This window comes from Eptatretus burgeri, chromosome 10 (genome assembly GCF_056783735.1).
Source record: "Eptatretus burgeri isolate ZD-2024b chromosome 10, Ebu_testis_v1, whole genome shotgun sequence".
NCBI classification, from domain to species: domain Eukaryota; kingdom Metazoa; phylum Chordata; class Myxini; order Myxiniformes; family Myxinidae; genus Eptatretus; species Eptatretus burgeri.
This window is the reverse complement of record NC_140970.1, coordinates 45,739,031-45,761,373: the sequence shown is the minus strand read 5'-3', so window position 1 is coordinate 45,761,373 and position 22,343 is coordinate 45,739,031. Positions and strand designations below refer to the sequence as shown.

The 22,343-nt window shown below is 44.7% G+C and overlaps 1 protein-coding gene across 2 annotated transcripts in view; it reads left to right on the top strand.

Moving 5' to 3' along the window:
- Positions 1 to 22,343, top strand: part of LOC147018462 (chemokine-like protein TAFA-2) — a 224,841-nt gene that overhangs the window by 125,813 nt on the left and 76,685 nt on the right. For both annotated transcript variants that reach the window (XM_085898100.1, XM_085898099.1), the window contains one exon: positions 10,082 to 10,227. In XM_085898100.1, the coding sequence (XP_085754226.1) occupies positions 10,107 to 10,227 (121 nt within the window). In that variant the 5' untranslated portion in view covers positions 10,082 to 10,106. The remainder of the gene's footprint in view (positions 1 to 10,081; positions 10,228 to 22,343) is intronic.

The following is a 22,343-nucleotide window of genomic DNA, read 5'->3' as shown; positions in this document are numbered from 1 at the left end:
ATGAAGGGGAGAGACAGCACATTTACAAAAAATGAATGATTTTATTCAATTAACGTACACGTATTTACAATCGCTTCACAGTTATAGTACAAATTGAATGATTATACAAGCAAGTCGAGATTATCAAAATCATTCCGCTTAATTGAATAGGTAACCACTTATATAGAGACTTTATATCCTTCACTTTGATAAATAATTAATCTTGAATGTATTTACTGTTTCTCGAGACATCTGCGCGAAGAGATCTAAACGTCAAATGAAAGGCACATCGACAAAAATAGATGAAAAATAATGTTGGAGAGTTCCTTTTAAATATTAATTATTTCTTCTACTTGGATAAATCTGGCTGACTGCAGCTTCAATGCACAAACTATGCTGAGGTGAGGGAAAGGGAATGACTCGTCTTACAGTTTCTCCAATCAAACCTAGTGTCAACCCTGCTCCTCGCCGAGGGATGCAAGGCACCCTCCCCACTGTCGTTTGGAGTCATGACATGGTGGAAATGTGTGCTCGTGACCTATCACCAAATCTGCCCGTCTCATCCTCGGTCTTCATGACACAGCTCCATCCCCATGGGGGTTACACCTGGATCTAGCCATGGCTGGGAGACTCATTTACTTGTCCCAGAGCACCACACTCCAGCTTCACCTTCCCATGCCATTTCCTTGCACCAGCATGCTTTGGGCTGCAGTTTCCCATGGCTGTGTGAAACCAAAAGTTCAATAATCACCGACGTAAGATACCTTCTAGAAAAATCAGCCAATCAGAAATCACTATCTGGTCACAAAAGAGTATGGTTTGATCTTCCAAATCTCCCAGACCATTATGTTGGCCTTTCTCCCACCCATGCGCGGGTGCCTCTCCCATCACGGAAACTATGGTAGAGAGCGTGCAACATCTACCAATATTCCCTATGTTGGGATGGTCACTATTTACTCCGCTGTTCTTAAAACAACAAATATTGCTGTTGAGTCCGTGGCATGAAACAATGGCAACTCTTTTTCTCCCCCCTCCACTCTTCCCTCACTCCATTAATCTCGCTCTCAAAGTTGCAAATGACAGATTTATCCTTTGCTTCAAAACAGTGGTCGGTGCTTCAAGCATTAAGTTTTAAGAACCATTCCAGATAACACCTGGTCAAGAACCTGTCCAGACTGTGACTGCAACAGCAACTATATACTTCAATTTAAATAAATAATGATTATAAAGATGGTTACCAAAATAATTCTGGAAGTTTAGCGCTGTTAAAACAGTCTTATACACCACCCTAATAGAGCAACCTTATACACCACTTCATTTGATACGTCCAAGTACTGCAAAACTGGAGGTTCTTGGAAGTAATAAGAAAGTAATTTGTGTTCAAGTATACAGTGTAATTGAATTTAAATAAAATAAAGATTGTAAAAGTCGTATAAATAAATAAATTCTGGAAGTTTACCGCCATTGACAGCAGAGAATGGAGTCATCAGCCAAAAGATAAAGAGGATTTTCCAGAATTGGTGAGATCATTGATGAATATTAGGAATCATATAGGACCGAGAACTGCCTTCGGGTACTCCAGCCTTGAGAGGGAGAGGAGATGGAAGGGTTCCGTTGAGAGCCACACGTTGTCTATGACAGTGGAGGAAGTCAAGAATCCAAGAGTGGAGTTGGCCTTGGATTCCATAGGTAGACAGTTTGGAGAGCAAAACCCCCCTACCCCAAGTCCCTCAACCCCCCTCCACCCCCCACCCCACTGCAAGTACTCAACCCTCCCCCCCCCCAAAGCCTCAATCCCACTCCCAACTCTCTATCCCCTCTCTTCCCCCACCAAACTCTCTGTCCTACCCTCCCCCTTTCTTCCCATTTTAACAACTTTACCTTAGGACACACAAGGGACTTTGGCACAGGAGGAGGCTATTTGGTCCATCGTGCCTGCGTTGTTCCTGTTCCCATTCATTAAGAACAATGCTAAAAGTAAATAATAACTGAACAACGTTAAATTCACAATCTCTTCCCTCTTTTTTCCGGTTCTTAACATTCATGTTGCCGTTCATTAAGAACAACATTAATGTTCCTTACCCTGTCAGGTAAGGTCCTGAAAGTCCCTGTAATGTCCATCTTGTAAACCCCGTGTTCCCCACCCCATCCCTCTCCCTTCCGTAGATCTCCTAATGTCTCTGTTCCCCATTGTTTTGTCCTTCCTTCTCCCACCCCTCTTGTCTCCTGCCCCCCACCCCCCCTTGTTGTGCGTTGTCTGTTAGCTCTCATACGAGCCATGACAATGTATTGACAAAACAAAAAAAACCCCTTAAAAATCACAATCTTACGAGATTCCGTCATCTCACGATTTTTCAAAAAAAACAATGGCAGTTAAGCAAGCTAAATTATGAAAAAATTTACAAGGTCATTCGTAATGAATTATTTTTTTCCGATACAACCGGAACTCATCGAACAAAGACCTTAAATGATGTGGGTTTTTTGGTCCCTGGTCGAGTCGTTTAAGAGAACATTGTCAGATAGACAGAGGTACAAACAGAATAAGTGTACTGTTATATAGTACAGTTGTGCTGTACATCACATCAGGATGGTGTTTTGTGCTTAGCACATTATGCAATGGATGAAATCAACAGAACAGTGATTGGGCGTTGATGTTGATTGAACGTTGATTGGACATTTTGGCATTGAATGGGATAACTTCATCAGGATAAATTTAACTGGGATGGGATAGGGGTGAGGGTTAGTATAGGGGGGTGCACGAACATCACGCACACAGCACAGACTTATCTGAAGGATTGACCCGCCAGTTGCCCCACCCCAGTGCTTCCACTGTTCTTTTCATTCTGTACATCCTGATCCGTCGTGTGTTCTTGCTCCTCAATGAGCCTCGGCACTGCATGCAACTTTTATTTTACTTTATTTAATTTAATCCACATTGTTTTATCTCCTTCCTTTTCTCTTCTTTCTTTCCTTCACTGTTCCTCTTTCTCCTTCCCCCTCGTTTTCTTATATCTTTTGTTCCCATTTTATCCCCCTTTCTCGCTCATTTTGGATTATACTGGCAGAGCACCTTGCCCTTCGAGCGATCTTGTTCCAAGCATGTAACACGTTCTTCTGATGCATACCTTTATTTGGGTGGGGTATAGGCAAGTGACGGCTCGAAATGTGAAAAAAACTAATAACCCGGGTTACGTGCATGAAGCAAAAACATACCTACTGCTTATAATTTAAAACACCTCACAGCACTCGAAAACGTGGGGACAGGAATACTGCACTGTCAATGGAGTAGACTTGCAATACCCTCTCCCACCTGGAGGGGGCGCTACATGATACACATTTACATCGAGAATTTGCATCCCCCCCTCCCCCCACATCCCCAAGACCACCGGCAAAGATAAAATCTCACCCACACATTAATTTGGGTTGTGCTTATCCTCTGTGGCAAGTCTGGATGTCATTGGGCCAGAACTGTAGGAGGAGTAGCGCGACAAACAAACCCACAAACAAACGCACAAACTTCGGTCCGTGAATTATAGTCAGGATAATTCCAACTTCCCTTTTTATTTTAAATTATTATTTTAATTAAATGATAGTAATGAATTATTATTTTTATTTGTATCACTTTTTGAAGTTTCTTTAGTTTATTTATTTTTATGTGCTTCTTTCACTTCTTGTTTATATCCCTAATATTTTCACTTTTTTCCTAGTCCCAGTCCCCTTGCTTTTTAACCCTTGAACCCTGGACCTCCCTATCAAAAGCAGTCTCACCCCACATGCTCCCTGACTCCTAACTTCTCTGACTCACTGTAATCATATATTAACCCTCAGCCTCATCCCATTTCCCTCTTTTGCTCCAACAAAGGATTAATGCCTGAAATTTCATCTCTTCCTTGCTTCCCATGACAGTTACCACATCTAGATTTCATCCATTGGTATACCTGTCTGCTGACGCAGATCGACACTAGCCTTGACGAGCAAGACTATTTCGTCATTCTTCAGTGGATATGCTTGACATCAAATCATGATGGTGTCCTGTGGTTGTGCTGTACATCAAATCACAGTACTTTCCAATATTATGGTTATGAAATAGAGGGAACGGGTCATGCTATATAGAGGAAATGTGTAACTGTTGGGTTTTATCAATCGGCGCAGGTTTCTAGTTAGTGTCATTAGGGATGTGGAGTGAAAACAGTTTTAATGCAACACAAAGTTTCTCGCACAACTCGATGCTTGACCCCAGCACAAATGAGAGGCAAACCCTGCATGTCGCTTCATTTTCCGGAAAAAAAACATTGGTATGCATTTCAAAATAATTGCATGCAGTTGTTTGTGTGCACCACATAATATGCTGTTATATGATCAGGTGCACTATTTTACACTCCATGTGTGGGATGGTATTAGCCAAACGACTGGGAAGAAATAGTGTTAATTGTATTTCAAATTGCATTCCTTAATTGGGGCACCACGAGTGGTAAGAGGACTTTGTGGTATTGTGTGAGTCACCAATCCAGATCCTGTCAAATTTTCCATTGGGATGGCAGGTTGTCCATGAGTTAATTGGAAAGCCAAATAAACTGCCGTTGTGGTTCTTGTTATGTTGTGTTGCAGTTTTCCCTCCCCCCTCTTTTTTTTCCATCGAAGAGCTGAAAATCTGCAACAGAACCAAAACAAAAAGCATCTATAACCTTGAAAAAAGACTTCTTATCTGCTGCTCTTTAAAATTCTTATTGCGATAAAACATATTTTAGGATCAATATTATCGCATCCTCCATTCTAAGTCATTATAGAGTGATTTCAGTCGACCTGAACCTTGATTGCTGAAATTACAGAAATACATTTCACAATTATATACACCACCCCACTTATTAACTGAAACGTAGGAGGCATTATTTGATTTTAAGGATAATAAAATGAAGTAGAACGGTACTTGGTAGAGTGCATACCTCCACAATGCTGAACAGTTTACATTTTGTAGCCCAATGATGTGCCGGATACGTATCAGTACCTGAACCAAAATCTCATCAGCATGTTTTTCTCACCTCCCCAACTCATCCACCATGTTTCGTCCGAATCTGTCCACAACAGTTTGAGACAGTGCGATATATAGTTCTTGTCCCTATCTTTCAATGGTGAAGAATCCCTTAAAAATTCCAGTAGCCGGATCCGAATCTTCACCAACATCGAGTCAATTGGTCCTTATTGCGCACACAACCTGTCCACCAAGTTTCGTCCGAATCCGTCCATAACTTTTTGAGAGATCATGCTCAAAGATAAACACGGGTGAAAACATAACCTTTGTCCACCTTCGGTGGCACAGGTAATGGTAACAGAATGGCCACCCATCAGACAAAAAGGTCACCGAGAAGGTACATTCCAGTCCCCACAGAGTAATCACCTCTGAGTGTCAATACTGCTCTTTCGAAATTTTGCATGGATGCTGACGAGGCCTTTTGCGCGTGCGCTGTGTGCGTTTTCAGCGGCTCGGTTCTGCTGGCTGGGGGGCACTGTTAACAAAATCTGTAATTCAAATAGTCTTGTAAACATAATTTTCAGCATTAAAAGAGTGGCAATTTCAAAATGGTGAACCATAATTGTTCCTGGATGCAAATCGGACTCATGAAAATACATAGAAATACAACAAATATCCGTGGATGTGAGCTGTCAAGTTCATACAATTTTCCTATTAATACAAGCAAATGGTGATGTACGCACACACACGCACACACATACATGGCGGTGAGGGGGAGGCAGCGCGCTTTGCTGCCTCCCTCTCTTCAAGGACTGATGGGACCAAAGACCACACCATATAACAACGCAACGAGGGTGGCAGCATTGATGGGACAAAACCACACGTATGGTGCTTGGTGCCAGACCGTCTGACATGCGTTTGTGATGTGGCCTAGGCCTGCAGCTGTGGTGGCTTTGACGTGGCTGAGGGCCGTGCACATGTCTCCTGGTGTTGTGCTGATCAACATACAGTTGGGACACGGCCTGGCCATGCAGTCAATCCTGTCGAGGGTAGGACCGAGCTTCGGTGGAGCTGAATATAACAGTTTCCGTGAGGCCGAGGTATTTCAGATGCTTGTGGCTTGGTGCGCTTTGTCAACTCCCTTAACTTGGTGCGCTTTGTCCCTCTCACCGAAGACGAGTCCCTTTTCCAACTCCCTCCCACGGTGTGACTCCCTTCCGCTGTGAACGGATGGGACTGAGCTTCGGTGGGACCGCTGGTGGAGATGCGACCGGCGACAGCGACGCGGACACACACATTCATGGGTCGTGATTTATACATACACATGTGTGATTGTGATTTTCCTGCACATGAATCATGGTTGAATGCATATTATACGTGACATATTGTAAACACACATATTGATGTGTGATTATACACATATTATACATACACACATACACACACAACACAACTTCCCAACTTATCCCATGAATGTGCACGATCCTTCACCGAACCAAAGGTGGATACTTTGAACTGTTTTTAAGAACTCCATGGTGCCTGAGCTGGCATGGTGGGCATGGTATTTTTTTTCCATCCAATCAAGGGCTGGTTCTTTTGAACAGGGAATGCTCATCTCGCCCAGCCAGCCCACAGAGCGCTCTCAGAACTTGATACGGTCGGTGTTCACATGGTCCGATTGTCTTCCATTTCAAATGTGCAATGTGGTCTAATTCCATCAGCAAGCTCCATTGTGTTCCGTATAGTGTTCAACAGTGTTCTGTGTCGTGTATAGTGTTGGTACCTCTCTCACCAACCATAGCACTTCAGCGAAAGACTTCTGTGACTCCATGGGACTGACTCAATACGTGACCTTTCCAATCAGGATTTCTCCCAAATGTCCCAAATCAAATCCTCCCTTCTAGACTTGGTGATAACAAACTTCCCCACAAACATCTCCTGCTCTTCCTCTGCTCCAATTGGTTCATCTGCTGATGTGTTTGTGAGAGTCAGACAGACAAACACTACAGACCAACATATTTGTCGATAAAAAAAATTCGCCAGTAAATGAGCATACACAGCAGCCGACTCAATCTGTCCATCACATCTTCTTGCCCAAACCATGTCCCCCCAGCGTTCCTGTCCCGTGACCAAACGTAAAATAGCACACTTTGTACTGTAATATCGAGGTAGTCATTGTACATCATCGAGGTAGTCATTATTTTCTAAAGTTTGATTTTTATTCCGATGCATTTATAAACAACTCTTGTGAGTATTTGATGGGAAAGTAGATTAAGAAAAAGCAAATACTGTGGTGGACCTAATTACTGTTTTCACCCCTGTCTGTCTGTTTGTAACTTTTTTTGCCAAGTATGATGATCTGTCGCATTTGTCTGGCTGTTTGTTGGGTCGCCGAAATAGGTGACCCTTATTGTCAGTAATTCTGTCTGTTTGTTTGGATGTTTGTTCGTTTGTCATCAGCATAATTGGTAGTAAACGTGGGCGGATTTTGACCAAACTCGGGTGGTAGGTACATCTTATGACGTAGTGCTTTGGAAATTGTGATGGTTGCTAGGGACGCTTTGGTTCCCTAGCAACAACCGAAAAACCTTCAAAATCGGTACCGTTCACGCGAAATCAATTCCGAAAGCCATTATCCCACGTAGGGTTATGAAATTTGGCACGAATGATCTACAGGTGATGCTCTATCAAATATATTCCGGTTTTTGTGATATATGGAATACTTTACCCACAGCGCCTCCTACAATTAGGGTATGCGCGAAAATTGGCGAAAATTGAAGGCCCCCTAACGACCAGGTGAGTCCATCGATACGAATGAAACTTTGCAGGTTCATGGTACTCAATGAGTACTACAACTTTGCCTCAGGACATATTGACCGATTTCGCTTAGGTCAGGGGTCAAAGGTCAATTAGTGCAAAAATCGATAATATGCGAGAGCTGGAGGTGCCTTCGCGCCAAATGCTACTCCTCCTAGGGTTATGGTCGGATGGTCATGAAAATTCACACTAATCGTCTGGAATACATTGTGCACAAACGATCGAGCCGGATTTTCGATTTAGATCTTTGTTCACCCACAGCACCCCCTCGAACTTTGGGGATTTCCGATATCAAACCGCATTTTCGGTACTTTTCATTCAAATGGATACCGAGTAGTTATCAGTAGATGGAACTGGATGAGATTTGATATGCATAATCTTAAGGTGATTCCCTATCCGCTATATGACATCCATTTTGCTCGATATCTTATAGTTTCCATGCTCGGCGACCCATCGCCGCCTACCGGCTTGTCTATCTGTCTGTCTGTTTGTCACATGATTTTTGGCCGCAGTTTTCAAGCGATTGTTCTGAAATTTTTTTGTGTTTGTAGGTAACCAAACAAAGGAAGCAACGCTTAATTTTAGTGAAGATCCAAATCCGGATTCAGATCTGAGTATTTTTCAGGTGATTCTTCACCATTGAGAAATATGGCCGAAACTGATAATGTCGCACAATATCTCAGAAGGTTAATGATGAATTCGGACGAAACTTAGTGGATAGTTTGGGTGTGTGATGAGGACTAATTGATTAAATTTTGGTGAAGATTCAAATCTGGATCCGGATCTGAGAATTTTTCAACTGATTCTTCACCATTGAGAGATCGAGCCAATACCACTATGAAGAATCATTCAATTTTGATGAAGATCCGAATCCAGATCTGGATACGAGAACTATTTAACTTTTAATTGATTCTTCACCATCGAGAGATAGGGCTAAAAATGAAATTGCATGATGTCTCAAAAAGTTGCGGATGGATTCGGATGAAACTCGGTGGACATGTCGGGTGTATGAACGACAAGGACTAATTGATTCGATATTCGTGAAGATCTGAATCCAGATCCGAATTGGGAGAATTTTTCACGTGAATCTTCACCATTGAGAGATGGGGCCAAAAACACTATATAGCACAGAATCTAAAAAGGTTATTGATGGATTCTGCAGAAACTTTGTGGACAGGTTTGGTGTGTGACAAGGCCAAATTGATTCGGTTTTGGTGAAGATTCGAATCTGGATGTGGAAACGAGAATTTTTTTTTTTTTAAGTGATTCTTCACCATTGAAATATGGGGCCAAAAACTATGTATGGCATGATATCTCTCAAAGCTGTGGACGGATTCGGACGAAACTTGGTGGATGAGTTGGTTCGATGACAAAAACAAGCCGATTCGATTTTGGCTAAGGCCCGGATTCAGATTTTTCATTCGTCTGTTTGTTTGTGAACAGGATATCTTAAAAAGTTGCGGACAGATTCGGACAAAATTTGTTGGATAGCTTATGTATGTGACGGCGACGAAATGATCCGAACCCGGATCTGGATCCGAGTTTTTAAAGTGGTTCTTCACTTTGAGAGATAGGGCCAAATACGACGTACAGCAGGTTTTCTGTAAAAAGTTACAGACGGATTCGGATGAAACTTGGTGGATGAGTTGGTTCGGTGACAAAAATATGCCAATTAAATTGTACTTCAGTTCCGAATCCAGATCCGGCCTATCATTGGGATACAAAACGTAAACTAATCAGCCAAGTGGAGGTATGCGCTCTACCAAGTGTCTGTTCTCATGGAAACTGTGTTTCGCTTTCCTTAAAGGTCGATTAACCGTGTACATATTAATTTTATCATTAGTTAGGGCCTGGCAGGAAAGCCAAAAGGTACCATCTGAGGGAAGGGAATGGGAACCACCTGGAACAGCAAGCTCAGGATAATGCTACACACAGTATCATTGGATTTGCATTTGAATGTAACTTTTGGCACCGGTGTTTCATAAGCAAGGTGAGCCATCAATATTTGTGCTGTCCACCGGAAGGACATTGGTCGTTGGTGGACACTAAAGACCCCACAGTGTCATTAGTAAAGGGTAGGCGAGTTGTTGCCAACACCCTGAACATATACAGGACTAATTCTAACTTACAGGGGGGCATCGCATCAGTAGCACATCCGCACTCCCAGCAAAGAAGCAAACCAGCAGTCACATGCGGCACATGAATGAATGAATTGAAACGACATACTGCATTATCAAGTATTGTCATTGTTACACTCATTTATTTTATTTTTCATGTGTTTTTTATCCCATTGATTTGTAATTTTTTTTGTTGCAGCTGGCAAGACTGAGTGGAGCTGCCAATGGGGCAGAAACGGCCGACCGTGGCCCGGCTCACACGGCCCACATTGACTTTACTGTGGCTGGCTGTCCTTGTGGCCCTGCATTCATGTCCTTCGTTTGCCCGTGTACGCCAGGCTTCAGGTATGGACTCTTTTGCATCTTCAGGTTGCATCAGCGTCTCTCAATCTTCATGCCCTTACTGTAGTAAATGCATCTGATGGACAATAAATGTGGAAGGATAACTGTACTAACTTACCCCATGTGAAAAGCACACCTCATGCAATTATATGATAGTACCAGCAAATAGTTCAATGCATTCATCATGTGAAATTCCCAATGCATTCTATTCAGTTCGAGTAGTATATTTTAATAGCAATCCAAGTTGCCCTGTGAAGGTATTAAGATTCGACTACGACGTACACAATGGTGGTGCGAGACCCACTGCCCCCCATCTAACGGCTCGCAGATAACACAGCCAAGGCGAGCTTCGGAACCCAAGGGAATCTCCGATTGGAAGTTTCAATGTCGAGGTCAGCCAATATCCCATCGGACGCATGATTGGGTGGGAGCCGGTAAACAATGGAGATTAGATGTTGCAGCCAGATTACTTCCTCCCTGTAGGTTATTAGTGAGCCAGCTGGGTTTTTACTGGCACTCTGATTGCAAAAAACGCTCCTGAGATTTGCTCGTGTTTCAGAAACTTGGAATTCAAAAGTAATACTTAACAGTGTACTGCTTGCAGATGGATTTTTTTTACACTTTCAACTTCTGTGGTTGATCACGGGGGATTTATATGTGCCAGGGATGGATTGGGTCCAGGAACAGGGAAAGAGCAGAACTGAGGATGCTTTTCTCATTGTATTCCAGGATTGCCTTTTTAAAACAGTTTGTAGAAAAGCCCACGAGGGAGGGAGGGGAGGTGCAGTGTTAGAATTTTTTTTAAGCTATTTTTGAGATGTGGAGCTCGGGATATGAAGGGAAGGCTGTGAGATTTCACAAAGGCAAACTTTGAAAGGTACAGGATGAGAAGAGAATTCGGTGCTCTAGATTTGGAAAAGCCAACAAGTGGGCAGTCTGCATCAGAGAAACGGGAATCCTTCAAGGAGCAATTGTTTAGGGTGCAGGGTAGGTGTATTCCAGTGAGGTGTAAAGGTAGATGGAGGAATAGAAACCATTGTGGATGAGCAGGGAAGTGAGCAATTATTAAGCAGAAGCATTAGGCATTCATCAAGAACAAAATAACAGCACTAGAGTCTGACTCACATCGGCATTGGAGTAAACAAAGGCTAGTGAAGAAAATATAACTCGGCAAGCCAAAAGAGGATGTGAAAAGATTATGGTCAGACATGTTAAGCATAGCGGCAAGGCATTCTTTAAGTATATAAGGGGTAAACAGAAGGTTAAGACAAGTGTGGGCTGCTTTAGGAATAACACAGGAGAATTGGTAGGCGATGAAGGTGAGATGGCAAGCTTTATTTAACCGGTTTTTTTTTTTTGCTTCTACATTTACTCAGGAACAGTTGGAGAAACCTCCAATAGCTGAGAGTATCTATTTTGGGGGTGAACAAGGGCTTTCAGAAGAGGTCAAAGTAAGAGTAAATAATGAAGTTAAGAAACAGCCAGGAACATTAAGGGATGATAAAGCTCCAGGGCTGCATAATATGCATCCAAGAGTATTGAGCGAGGTGGCAGAGCAGACAGGTGTAATGTTACCGAATAACTTTAACAGCTCATTGGAGTCAGGACAGGTACTGGAGGATTGGAGAATGGCAAATATAACACCTTCATTTAAGAAAGGATCCACAGAGGAATTGGAGAACTACAGATCTGTTAGCTTGATTTCAGTTGGAGGGAAGGTGTTGGAGTCGTTAATTAACGAACGGATAGGGAACCATTTGAATGTTTTCAAATGAATTTAATGGAAGTCAGCATGGATTTACTAAAGGGAGATCATGTTTAACAAATGTTTTGGTAGTTTTTGACTGGGTTGGATGAGGGAAGGACAGTGGATGTACTCATCGTTTATCTAGACTTTGAAAAAGCTTTTTAGAAGATAGCAACCACATTGAAGGCTGTGAAGTAAGGTGAATTCTTGTGGAATGTCTGGGAGAGCAGCCAACTGGATTGGAAACTGGCTTATTGAAAGGAAGCAAAGAGTGATGTGAATGGGAGAATGTTGGGCTGGGAGGTTTTAAGAAGCAGGGTACTGCAGGGATCAGTACTAGCACCGTTATATATATATATATATATATATATATATATATATATATATATATATATATATATATATATATATATATATATGTATATTTTTTTAAACTCATGCTCATGAAGTTAAAAACAGGGTCAAGCGATCATCCCGTATGTGCGTACGTACATGCATGTCTGCATTTTGTTATTCCCTTTTCTCTGGAACCACTTGTCAGATTGATAAGAAATTTTCACCATCGGTGCGGCTACTCATGTAGAATGTTTTAATGATAATTATGATGTCTTAGGTCACATGGCGTGGCAGCCATGTGGGAAAAAAGGAGAACCATTGGACGTCTGTATTTTCGAAACCTCTCCATGGAAGATATTGAAACTTGGCAACTGTCAAGTATTCCACATGGGGAATAAGTGTGATCTTTTTTGTCATCAGTGTCTTTGCTACGATGTCATAATTGCTTATGTAGAATGCTACGTCCGATCAGTATAAAATTTTTTGGAGGGTCAACAGAAAAAAAATTCAGCGGTCATTTTATTATTATTGTTATTATTGTTATTATGATTATAATTATTTTTAACCTTCAAAAATCTCCAAAACGGCTGAAAAGATCAAGGAGAAACTTGACAGCTATGACCAGCTATCCCAAGGAACAAAAAGTTCCCCACCTATGATGTCATAGGTCACATGGTTTGGCAGCCATATTGGATTTACCCGAAAAACTTTTAAAATCTTCATCTCCAGAACGGCTGGACAGATCGAGGGGAAACTTCACACACATACCCCAAGCATTAGGGATGGGTACTCAGATGTTAATGAATAATTGATGTCACATGGTTTGGCAGCCATATTGAGTTGAACAAAAATATGTTAAAATTCTCTCTCTTGAACTCCCTTGAAATGTTACATCAATCAATGTGAAACTTAAAAAATTATGATCTAGTAGTGATGTGGAATATATGTTTTAAATTTCAACCTGATTAGACACATGGTCTGGCAGCCAGTATTATTATTATTTTTTTTAAATTGTGTTCTGTGATTATTATTACTTGTTTTGAACAAGGCTCACTTGGCTGTGTCTGGATAGGTTTGAGGGGAGAGGAATAGCAGTTTAGATCTGTGACTATTGTCAGGTCTGGCCAGATTAGATATGTGACTTGCTACAGGTACCATGTGTACCTGGAATAACCTGTTTCATAGTCAGGTTGTCAGTGACGAAACCGTCTCCCCCACTAGGTTTCCTGGTGATGAGGGTGTATGATATGGACACCCAGCAGGATTTAAAACACAACCTGTCAAAGGGTGGAGGAGCTTTTTGTAAGCCAATGGCCATCCACATCTAGTGCCCAACTGTGTCTGCGGACGTCCTCCTGCAGTTTGGTTAATTTTCTTGAGGAGGTTGGTGGTAGGATTTGCGCTCCGGCTACCATAAAACCTTTCACACCACAAAACACAAAAACGCAAAAAAAATGTGAAAACCCACTCCGTGGGAGTATCTCCTGTGCAGCTGCCTCTGCGGGGAAGCTCACCGGATGACAGGATTGGGGCAAATTATTGGGGACCCTTACTCTTTGATGCGAGGAGGAAAACCATGGGGTAACCTGCCCGGGTTATATCGCAGTAGTGTATGTCGGGGTGGTGCTGTGGTGTCGTCCACCAAACTGCTGTCTCCTTGGGAAACCTGAGGTGGTCCCTTCAGCGGGGTTCCAAGAATGTTCTATCCCAAAGAGAGGATGATCACCTGTCTCTGTTATCATCTGAGCTCAAGTGTGTGAACATTGGTATTATAGCACTCTCTGAGGTTCGGAGACCGGATAGTGGCGAGAGCTCTTCCAGGCAAGACCGGCCAACGAATGTATTATGAGACTAAGGATTCATCACTCCTTGTGTGTCATTTCCCTGGTCTCTGTTTATGTTCCAACTGAGGCGAGTGACCTCACCGTGAAGGACACATTGTACGCTACGCTCGAGTCTATGGTTGAACAGTGCCCCAGGCGAGATACTCTTCCATCTTGGGGGATTTCAATGCATTGACTGGGACTGATAGGGATGGTTATGAGACGTGTGTTGGTCTCCATGGGTCTGGAACTGTGAACCAGAATAGCACTAAGTTCCTTGACTTTGCAAGAAGTTATGGACTTAGGGTGGCTGATTCATGTTTTCAGCACCCACAGGCTCATTGCTGCACTTGGTATTCCAACGCTGGTGGTGTAGCAAAAGAGATTGACCATGTGCTCGTTGATGGTCACTGGAGGATGACCAGGACTGCAGGGTCTACCGGAGTGCTCAGTTCCTCAATACCGACCACAATCTTGTTGTAGCAACTCTGAAGTTGCAGCTTAAATCAGGGATAATGGTATCATCCCAGCCTCGGCTGGATGTTGGCAAGCTCAAGGATGAGAGGATAGCTGAGGAGTTTGCAAACAAGCTGAATGGCGATTTGGGGTTCTGGGTGCTTTGAGGAATCTTGAAGAGTTGTGGAGTGCCGACAAGATCACCATCCTTGATGTTGCTGGTGGATGTCTTGGAACTCACCCGAGGGCGAAGAAGAATGTTGTCTCTCAAGAGACACTGGATACCATTGACCAGAGTCATGGGGCCAGGTTTAATGGCAGAGCTGAGCTGTTCAGGGAGCTGAGGCATAAAACTGTACGTGCACTAAGGGTGGACAAGGAGGCCTATGTGCAAGGAATCTGTGAGGGGGTAGAGCATCACCTGTGGTCAGGTGATTCTTGTCCTGCTTACAGGGGAATTCACGCATGGCATTCATCCAAGCCCATCCCTCGGTTTACTGCAGTTAGAGCAGGGAGTGGTCGGCTCTTGACAGAGGAGTCTGGAGTGAAGGCCCGCTGGGACAGTTACTTTGTGCAGCTTTACCAGACTGATCCAGCAGCTGCTGAGTTGGATGTCAGGGATGTTACTATCGCCATTGTTGACCCTCCAATCAACTGTGATCCACCTTCGTTTGTGGAAGCACAGACTGCGGTGAACCGGTTGAAATCGTGTAACGCTCCTGCGATTTGTGACATCCATGCTGAACTTCTCAAGTCATTGCATGCAGTTCTGTGCTCTGCCTGGAACACAGGCATCATCCAAACTGATTGGAAGAAGAGCCTTGTTGTCCCTCTCTGGAAAGGGAAGGGTCATCGCCAGGACTGCAACAACTACCGAGAGGTGATGCTGCTCTCAGTGCCGGCAAAGCTCTTTGCTCAGATAATTATTGATAGGATTCTCCACCATCTGCTTGAGCACCAGCACCCAGAACAGTCAGGCTTTACATCAAAGAGGTCAACGATTGACCGTATCCTTGCCCTTCAGGTCCTCACCGAACGCAGTTGAGAGTTAGAGCAGGGGCTGCTTGCAGCCGATGTTGATCTCAGTAAAGCGTTCGACTCAGTGAATCGGGATGCCCTCTGGAGGATTATTGGTCTTCGCGGAGTGCCACTAAAACTGATCAATCTGATGTCTGAACTATACTCTGGTACTGAGAGTGCTGTGAAGTGTGGTGATACCATCTCTGACTTATTTCCCGTTGTTACTGGAGTTCATCAGGGGTGTGTACTGGCCCCCCACACTTTTCTGCACTTTTATGGATTGGATTCTTGGGAGGATGTCGGAGAGATCAAGCTGCAGTGCATCGTTTGGGAATGTCAAGATCCCTGACCTTGTTTTCTCAGATGATGCAGTCATCTTTGTGGAGACTCTGGATATCCTTTTGGGGGCCCTCGAGGTGCTGAATGAGGATTCGGAGCCACTGGGATTGCAGGTATCCTGGGTCAAAACTAAGATCCAGGCTTTGAATGACATCTTGAATGCTGCTATCTTATCTATAGTTGTTTGTGGTGAGGAAGTTGAGGTCATGGAGAGATTGCCTTACCTTGGCAGTGATATTCATGTCTTTGCTGACTGTGAGTCAGAGGTCAGTAGACATCTGGGTTGTCCTGGGCAGTCATGGATTCACTGGATCAAGGGGTGTGGTGCTGTCGGTACATATGCGGGAGGACGAAAGTCTGAGTCTTCAGGTCCTTGGTTCTTCCATTTTTGCTCTATGGATGTGAGTCTTGGACTCTGACCAAGGATCTGAGATGGAGACTTAATTCCTTTGGTACCAGGTCTCTTCGGAGAATCCTTGACAATCGCTGGTTGGATTTTGTGTCCAACAAGCGGTTGCTGACATGGACTCAAATGAGATTTGTTACCTGCATAGTCCGTCAGCATCAGCTGTGGCTGTATGGATTTGTGGCTTGTTTGCCTGACGCTGATCCTGCTCACCAGATTATCTCAGCGAGGGAGCCTCATGAGTGGAGGAGGCCAATGGTCCGACCATGTGCCTCATGGTTGTAGCAGGTTGATTGGCATCTCAAGGAGATGGGGATGGGACAGGCATCTGCCTGGGGATGGCCAGACGGAGGTTCCTGGAGTACCGGAAAAAAGTGCACATAGCGGCACGCTGCTCCGGCGCATGCTCCCATATCTGACCTGACCTGAGTAGCCGTTGAAACCCAAGTCCAATGCAGGTTCCTCCTGATAACTTTATCTTTGCTTTTTGCTTGTTTGGGTTCCTTTTGATGACTCATTTCAATTTAACTTTTTTTAATTACAAATTTGCCACTAGAAGAGTTGGCTCGCACAAGTCCTTCTCAAGACTGTGTGGGGGTAAGTATTGTTTTGTTTGTGGGGTAGATGGAGGAACTTCATAGTAAATGTAGGTTTGTGTGGAGTCGCATGGTCCCTGGACAAGCGGGAGACATCTCAATGTAATTTACGTTGGGAAGACTGTCAGCTTAAGTTGTTACGCGTCACCAGATGGGGGTAGTGCTGTGTTAATTAGGTAGGGTTTTAGGCTAATTTCTCCCAGTATGTGATTGCCCCCTGTGACCTTTTACTTTGTTTTTGCATTTACAAAACCGGAAATAAAAGAACGACATTTTCAACAACACCAACAAAGCTGAACATTTCCGAGCAGGCAAAAGAAACCCTGCCTTCCCGGCTTGATACCGGCAAGTCATTCCCCTGAGGCTTAGGATTGGTCAGTGTGACGTCGGAGAGGAGGGCATGATCGAAGAGCAGATAGTTGGTGTGAGGAATGTGGTTGAGACAGAGGATTTCATGTTTGCTCTCCTCTCGGCACGACGAAATAGCAGCGGGATTTTCATGTTCTTGTTGTGTGAATTTGAACGTGTGCTGGAGCAAGATGCTCGTCATTACTGTTCAGCTGAGTCACGAAGCTGTACGTTTCTGAGAAGAGGAGAAGAGAAGAAAAGCGCGCTTTGTGACCTTATCTCGGGGCCTCAGAAATCGTTCCGTTGTATGGTCAAGGAGAAAGTTCCGCCCTGTTCGGGGAGATCCATAAAAAGACGACACCATCCTCAGTGCAAGAGGAGTTCTGTGGAGAGGAGTCTCAAGAGTGAGAGTTTTTTGGAGGAGTTGAGTTGGTTGGTGTGCGTCGTGCAATTTGAGCTGGAGTTCTGCATTGGGCTGGCGTTCGTTGGAGTTTTCCTGGGTCCCATCCGCGACCCTGATCTCCGCCCTGGGACTCTGACTGCTCCGCTCGGGGTCCTCCATGGGCACGAGTCCCACGCGTGTGACTGTCGGCCGAGCCGCACGACCATTAGTAGGTGCCGCACCGCGGAGCACCCCTCCCTTCAACGTGCAGGTACCAAAGCGAACTGCGACCCCCAGCTTGTCTCTCCCTCTCTGGCTGCGGGGGTCTTTTAATAAATCATCTGAGTGTGCGTCTGAGTGTGTGGGCTCGTCTTGTAAGTGGAAACTGTGTAAGTGTTTTTGAACATTGTAAATTCACACCAGTGTATTCCGCGATAAGTCTTGCTCTATGTCTTCTTTATTGGAAATAACTTACTGCAGAAATGTTCCCAGTTCGTTTCCGTCCTGTCTTTCATTGGTCTTGCATGGTTCGGATCTGAGTTTAGCCGGATTTTTGTTCCCGTTAATCTGCTCATCCTAGCCGGCACGGCTTTGGCAGTTCCGCTCGACTGCACCCAAACCGGAGTTCGTAGTCGGTGTTGGAACTCTACCACAGTTGGTTGAGTGACCCGGTTTGAGCAAGACGTGCTGAGGGCGTGGTTCCCAGGTAGACGACACTGCGTAGTTAATTAGGTAAATTGGTTCGAGACAAAAAGACCCTACGCTACGCGGTGGAGGTATTGGCGTTCCACGGTCGGTTCAGTAACCAGCCGGCTGGCGGAATTATCCGGAGCGACGGCCTAAAATTCCGCGGAGTCTGGTGGGAGACGACTTAACTTTCCCTACCTTGTGGTCGTTCTCTCCACCGACCCCCAGCCCTCAACAATGTATATGTCTATATTATACATATATTTATATATATATATATATATTTATATATATATATATATATATATATATATATATATATATATATATACATATATATCATACACACACACACACACACACACACACACACACACACACACACACACACACACACACACACACACACACACACACACACACACACACACACACACACACACACGCACACACGTAGAAAGCTCGCTCCGTTTCTGCTTGTCCCCAGTGTCCAGCAGTTCCCCATGAACCAAACCATGTTCTGGGCTTTCGACACGGCCCACCTCCACACCATCAGCCCCCTCCTCTTCACATGTTCTGCACACTATCATCTCCTCACCGGCCAAGCTTTTTGGCATCTCTGTCCGTCCCCTGCCTCAACTTCTCTCTTTCTCGATATGGCTTTCTCGCCCAATGACGAGGACCAGCTATGAATACCTCTCTCCTCCCAGGATCTCTCCTTTTTTTTCCTGCCTCTTCTCGTGCAAGCCTCTTCCTCATTGGTTTACACCTGATGTGGGCTGGTCCACAATGAAGCTTGTGGGGAATACCACTGTTTCTCAGGGAACTTTCAATGCAGCCCCCCACTTTGCCTTTGGCGCGCGAAATACAGCGCAGACACCCTCGAGCCCCTCTCTTGCACACAAACTTTCTTTGCACAGTCTTACACATTATCAGGTGAGAGGTGTCGTCCTGCAGGCCACGAATATCAAGCGTCGTGCTTTGTGCCATGAACGTGTGAAATGAGATAATGCGTAGATGGTATTACAATGGAGAGGGATGATGCAGACGGACCGGATGTGCCCAATTAAAAATGCGCGCATGGAGTAAAAACAGAGAGGGGTGCAGCCAGACCGAGGGATGTCAATGAGGTTTGGTGAAGGGGTTATTGAGAGGTTGAGAAAACAGACCGATGGTGTGAAGGAGGGATTTTCAAAATGAGGTTTGGTGAAGGGGATTATTGGGGGATTGAGAAAAGCAGAGGGGTCAATGGTCCGATGGTGTGAAGGAGGTATTGTTGAAAGGAGCAGGGGTGGGGGGTGGGGGGGAGGAACGGACTGATGGTGGAAAGAAGGGATTATCAAAATGAGCAAAGGGGTAAGGGAGGGGGGGGGGAAGACATTACACTGGGGAAACATGAACTAACATAAACACTTGACACCCGAACAACCCTTAGACAAGGAGCCAAGGACTATCTACACACAGACAAATGAAATAACTAATCCTCGGGTCTCCTACGTGTCCATCTATGCTCTTCTCCTGGTGTAAGTTTCCAAAACTGTATCAATGTATTGAAAAAAAATCTATACTGATAAATGTCAGTGTGTCTCCTCCATAACTCCAAAATCATGAAACCTAGCAGCCTGAAACTTTGCATGCATACTAACAAAACACCAAGGAAGTGCCTGACTAAAAATCTTGTGCTGAGGTTAATTAAAACATCCCTTTTGAAGGTAATTTTTGGCCTTATGTAATTATATCCTTTATCAGGCGCATCCTTGGACACCCTCGGACACCTCGCTCACACTTGATGGGGGTTCTAATTCGCCATTTTGTTCGGCCTATTCAAAAATGCTTCAATTTGGTTACACCATCTACTCTCATGGACTAATTGAAGTATATAATCAAAATATAATGTCGGATTTGAGAATCAAATCTGGTGGATAAAATAAGTGTCAAAATCTAGAGTGAAATCCAAAAAGTATAACAAATTAGTATTTTTATGTTAGTGTATTTATTTAAACAAAGCATTAAACTTAACTTTTTCTACTGTTCAGACGATTATATTGAGTGAAGAAAAGATGATGGAATGTGCAGAAAGTGTAACTTCATTGAGTGAAATGCCGTGCTTCACAACCTGCTTTTGCAATCCATGATGGATGGCACAGTCCACAGGGGTCCTTTTTTTTCGGCAATTACACATGGAGTTTGCTCTTTCCATTTTTGCCGATTTGCTTACATTACAAAATTTTGATATTAATATTCTGTTATAGTTCCGCCAATATATTAATCGTCGGTAGTTTCTGCAAGCGAAGAGGACCTTTTTTTGTTGCTGCAAGCGAAGAGGCTATTTTTTTTGCTTTACACCATTTTGTGCGTCCTTTCATTACAAAATATTAATATAAATATACTAATAGTTTCTGCAATATATTAATAGTCGGTAGTTTCTGCAAGTGAAGAGGTACGAAGACAGCTCACATGGACGTGGTAGAAATGGGAACAAATGACTCTCCGTAGGGTGTGTGCGTGCCTGTTCTTGGTTACGTGTGTGCGGTGTGTGGGTTTCGTGGGCGCACGATCTGAACTCGAACTCAGGCCTGTGGTGCATGGCGCTGTGGTGGAGGTTATGCGGACGTCTCACAAACCATGTACTTCTGCAGCATTGAAGCCTCGGGAGTGGAAGTGCTGTAGCATTGAAGCCACACGGGACGTGCCAGCGGTAAGTGTGGGAGTGGGGTAATCCGTGCATGTATGCGAGTGAGGGTTGAGTACATCACCGGTGTGTGTGCATGTTCAGCATGGGCCGTGAGGAGGTTGGTGGTATGCGTGGGTAGTGGGGAGGGACGGGGGGGGGGGGTGGGGACTGCATGCAGTTCGGTCGTTACGAAATAGATAGCATTAGGTTTGATTTTTAAATGCTATCGCCTGCTTTTATATAGAACATGATGGTTCGAAATGAAACGCTGCAGTTTGGGCATGTTTTATCGCCCCCGTAATGCCCTGGTGTGCTGCCTTCCCAATCCCTCCAATCAAACTGCTTTCCTCTTTTTCTTCCCTCAAGCTGCTTTCCCATGCCCTTCCCTCAGGCTGCCTTCCCTTTCCTTCACACTTCTTTCTCACTTGCTCTCCTCACATTGCCTTCCCATTCCCTCCCCTCAAACTACCTTCTCATTCCCTTCCCTCACACTGCTTTCCCATTCCCTTCACTCACATTGCTTTCCCATTCCCCCCCCCCCCTTCACGCTGCTTTGCCATTCCCTCCCCTAACACCATGCTGCCTCCCGCACTGCTTCCCCCCCTCCCGTTTCCCCCTCCCCTCCCCCCCTCCTGCCTCTTCTCCACCTGTGCTGTCGCGCCTGGGTTTGAATCCCAACTGAGCCATAAACTGTCACCCCAGTGTTTCACAGGCAGGGTGATTCATCATTGTGTGTGCTTTCTCTCGGATGGACATTCAGCTGGGCGTCACATGTGCCGGAATCCCCCCTCCTCCTATCCCTACCTTCACTCCCTCCTCCCCTCACTCTCCACTCCCTCTCTGACCCTTGTGCCTTTCTCCCCCCCCTATCCCACCCCTCTCTCCCACCCCTATCCCTCTCTCTCCCACCCCTATCCCTCTCTCTCTCCCACCCACATCCCTCTCACTCCCACCCATATCCCTCTCACTCCCACCCCTATCCCTCTCTCTCCCACCCCTATCCCTCTCTCTCCCACCCCTATCCCTCTCTCTCCCACCCCTATCCCTCTCTCTCCCACCCCTATCCCTCTCTCTCCCACCCCTATCCCCCTCTCTCTCTCTCTCCCACCCATATCCCTCTCACTCCCACCCATATCCCTCTCACTCCCACCCATATCCCTATCACTCCCACCCCTATCCCTCCCTTCCATCCCTCCCCCCTCTCTCCCTCTCCCTCCCCCCTCTCTCCCTCTCCCTCCCCCTAATATTCCCATCAGTGAAGCGATGGGTTGTATTTGCTAGTATCTGATATATAAAGCTCTTTCT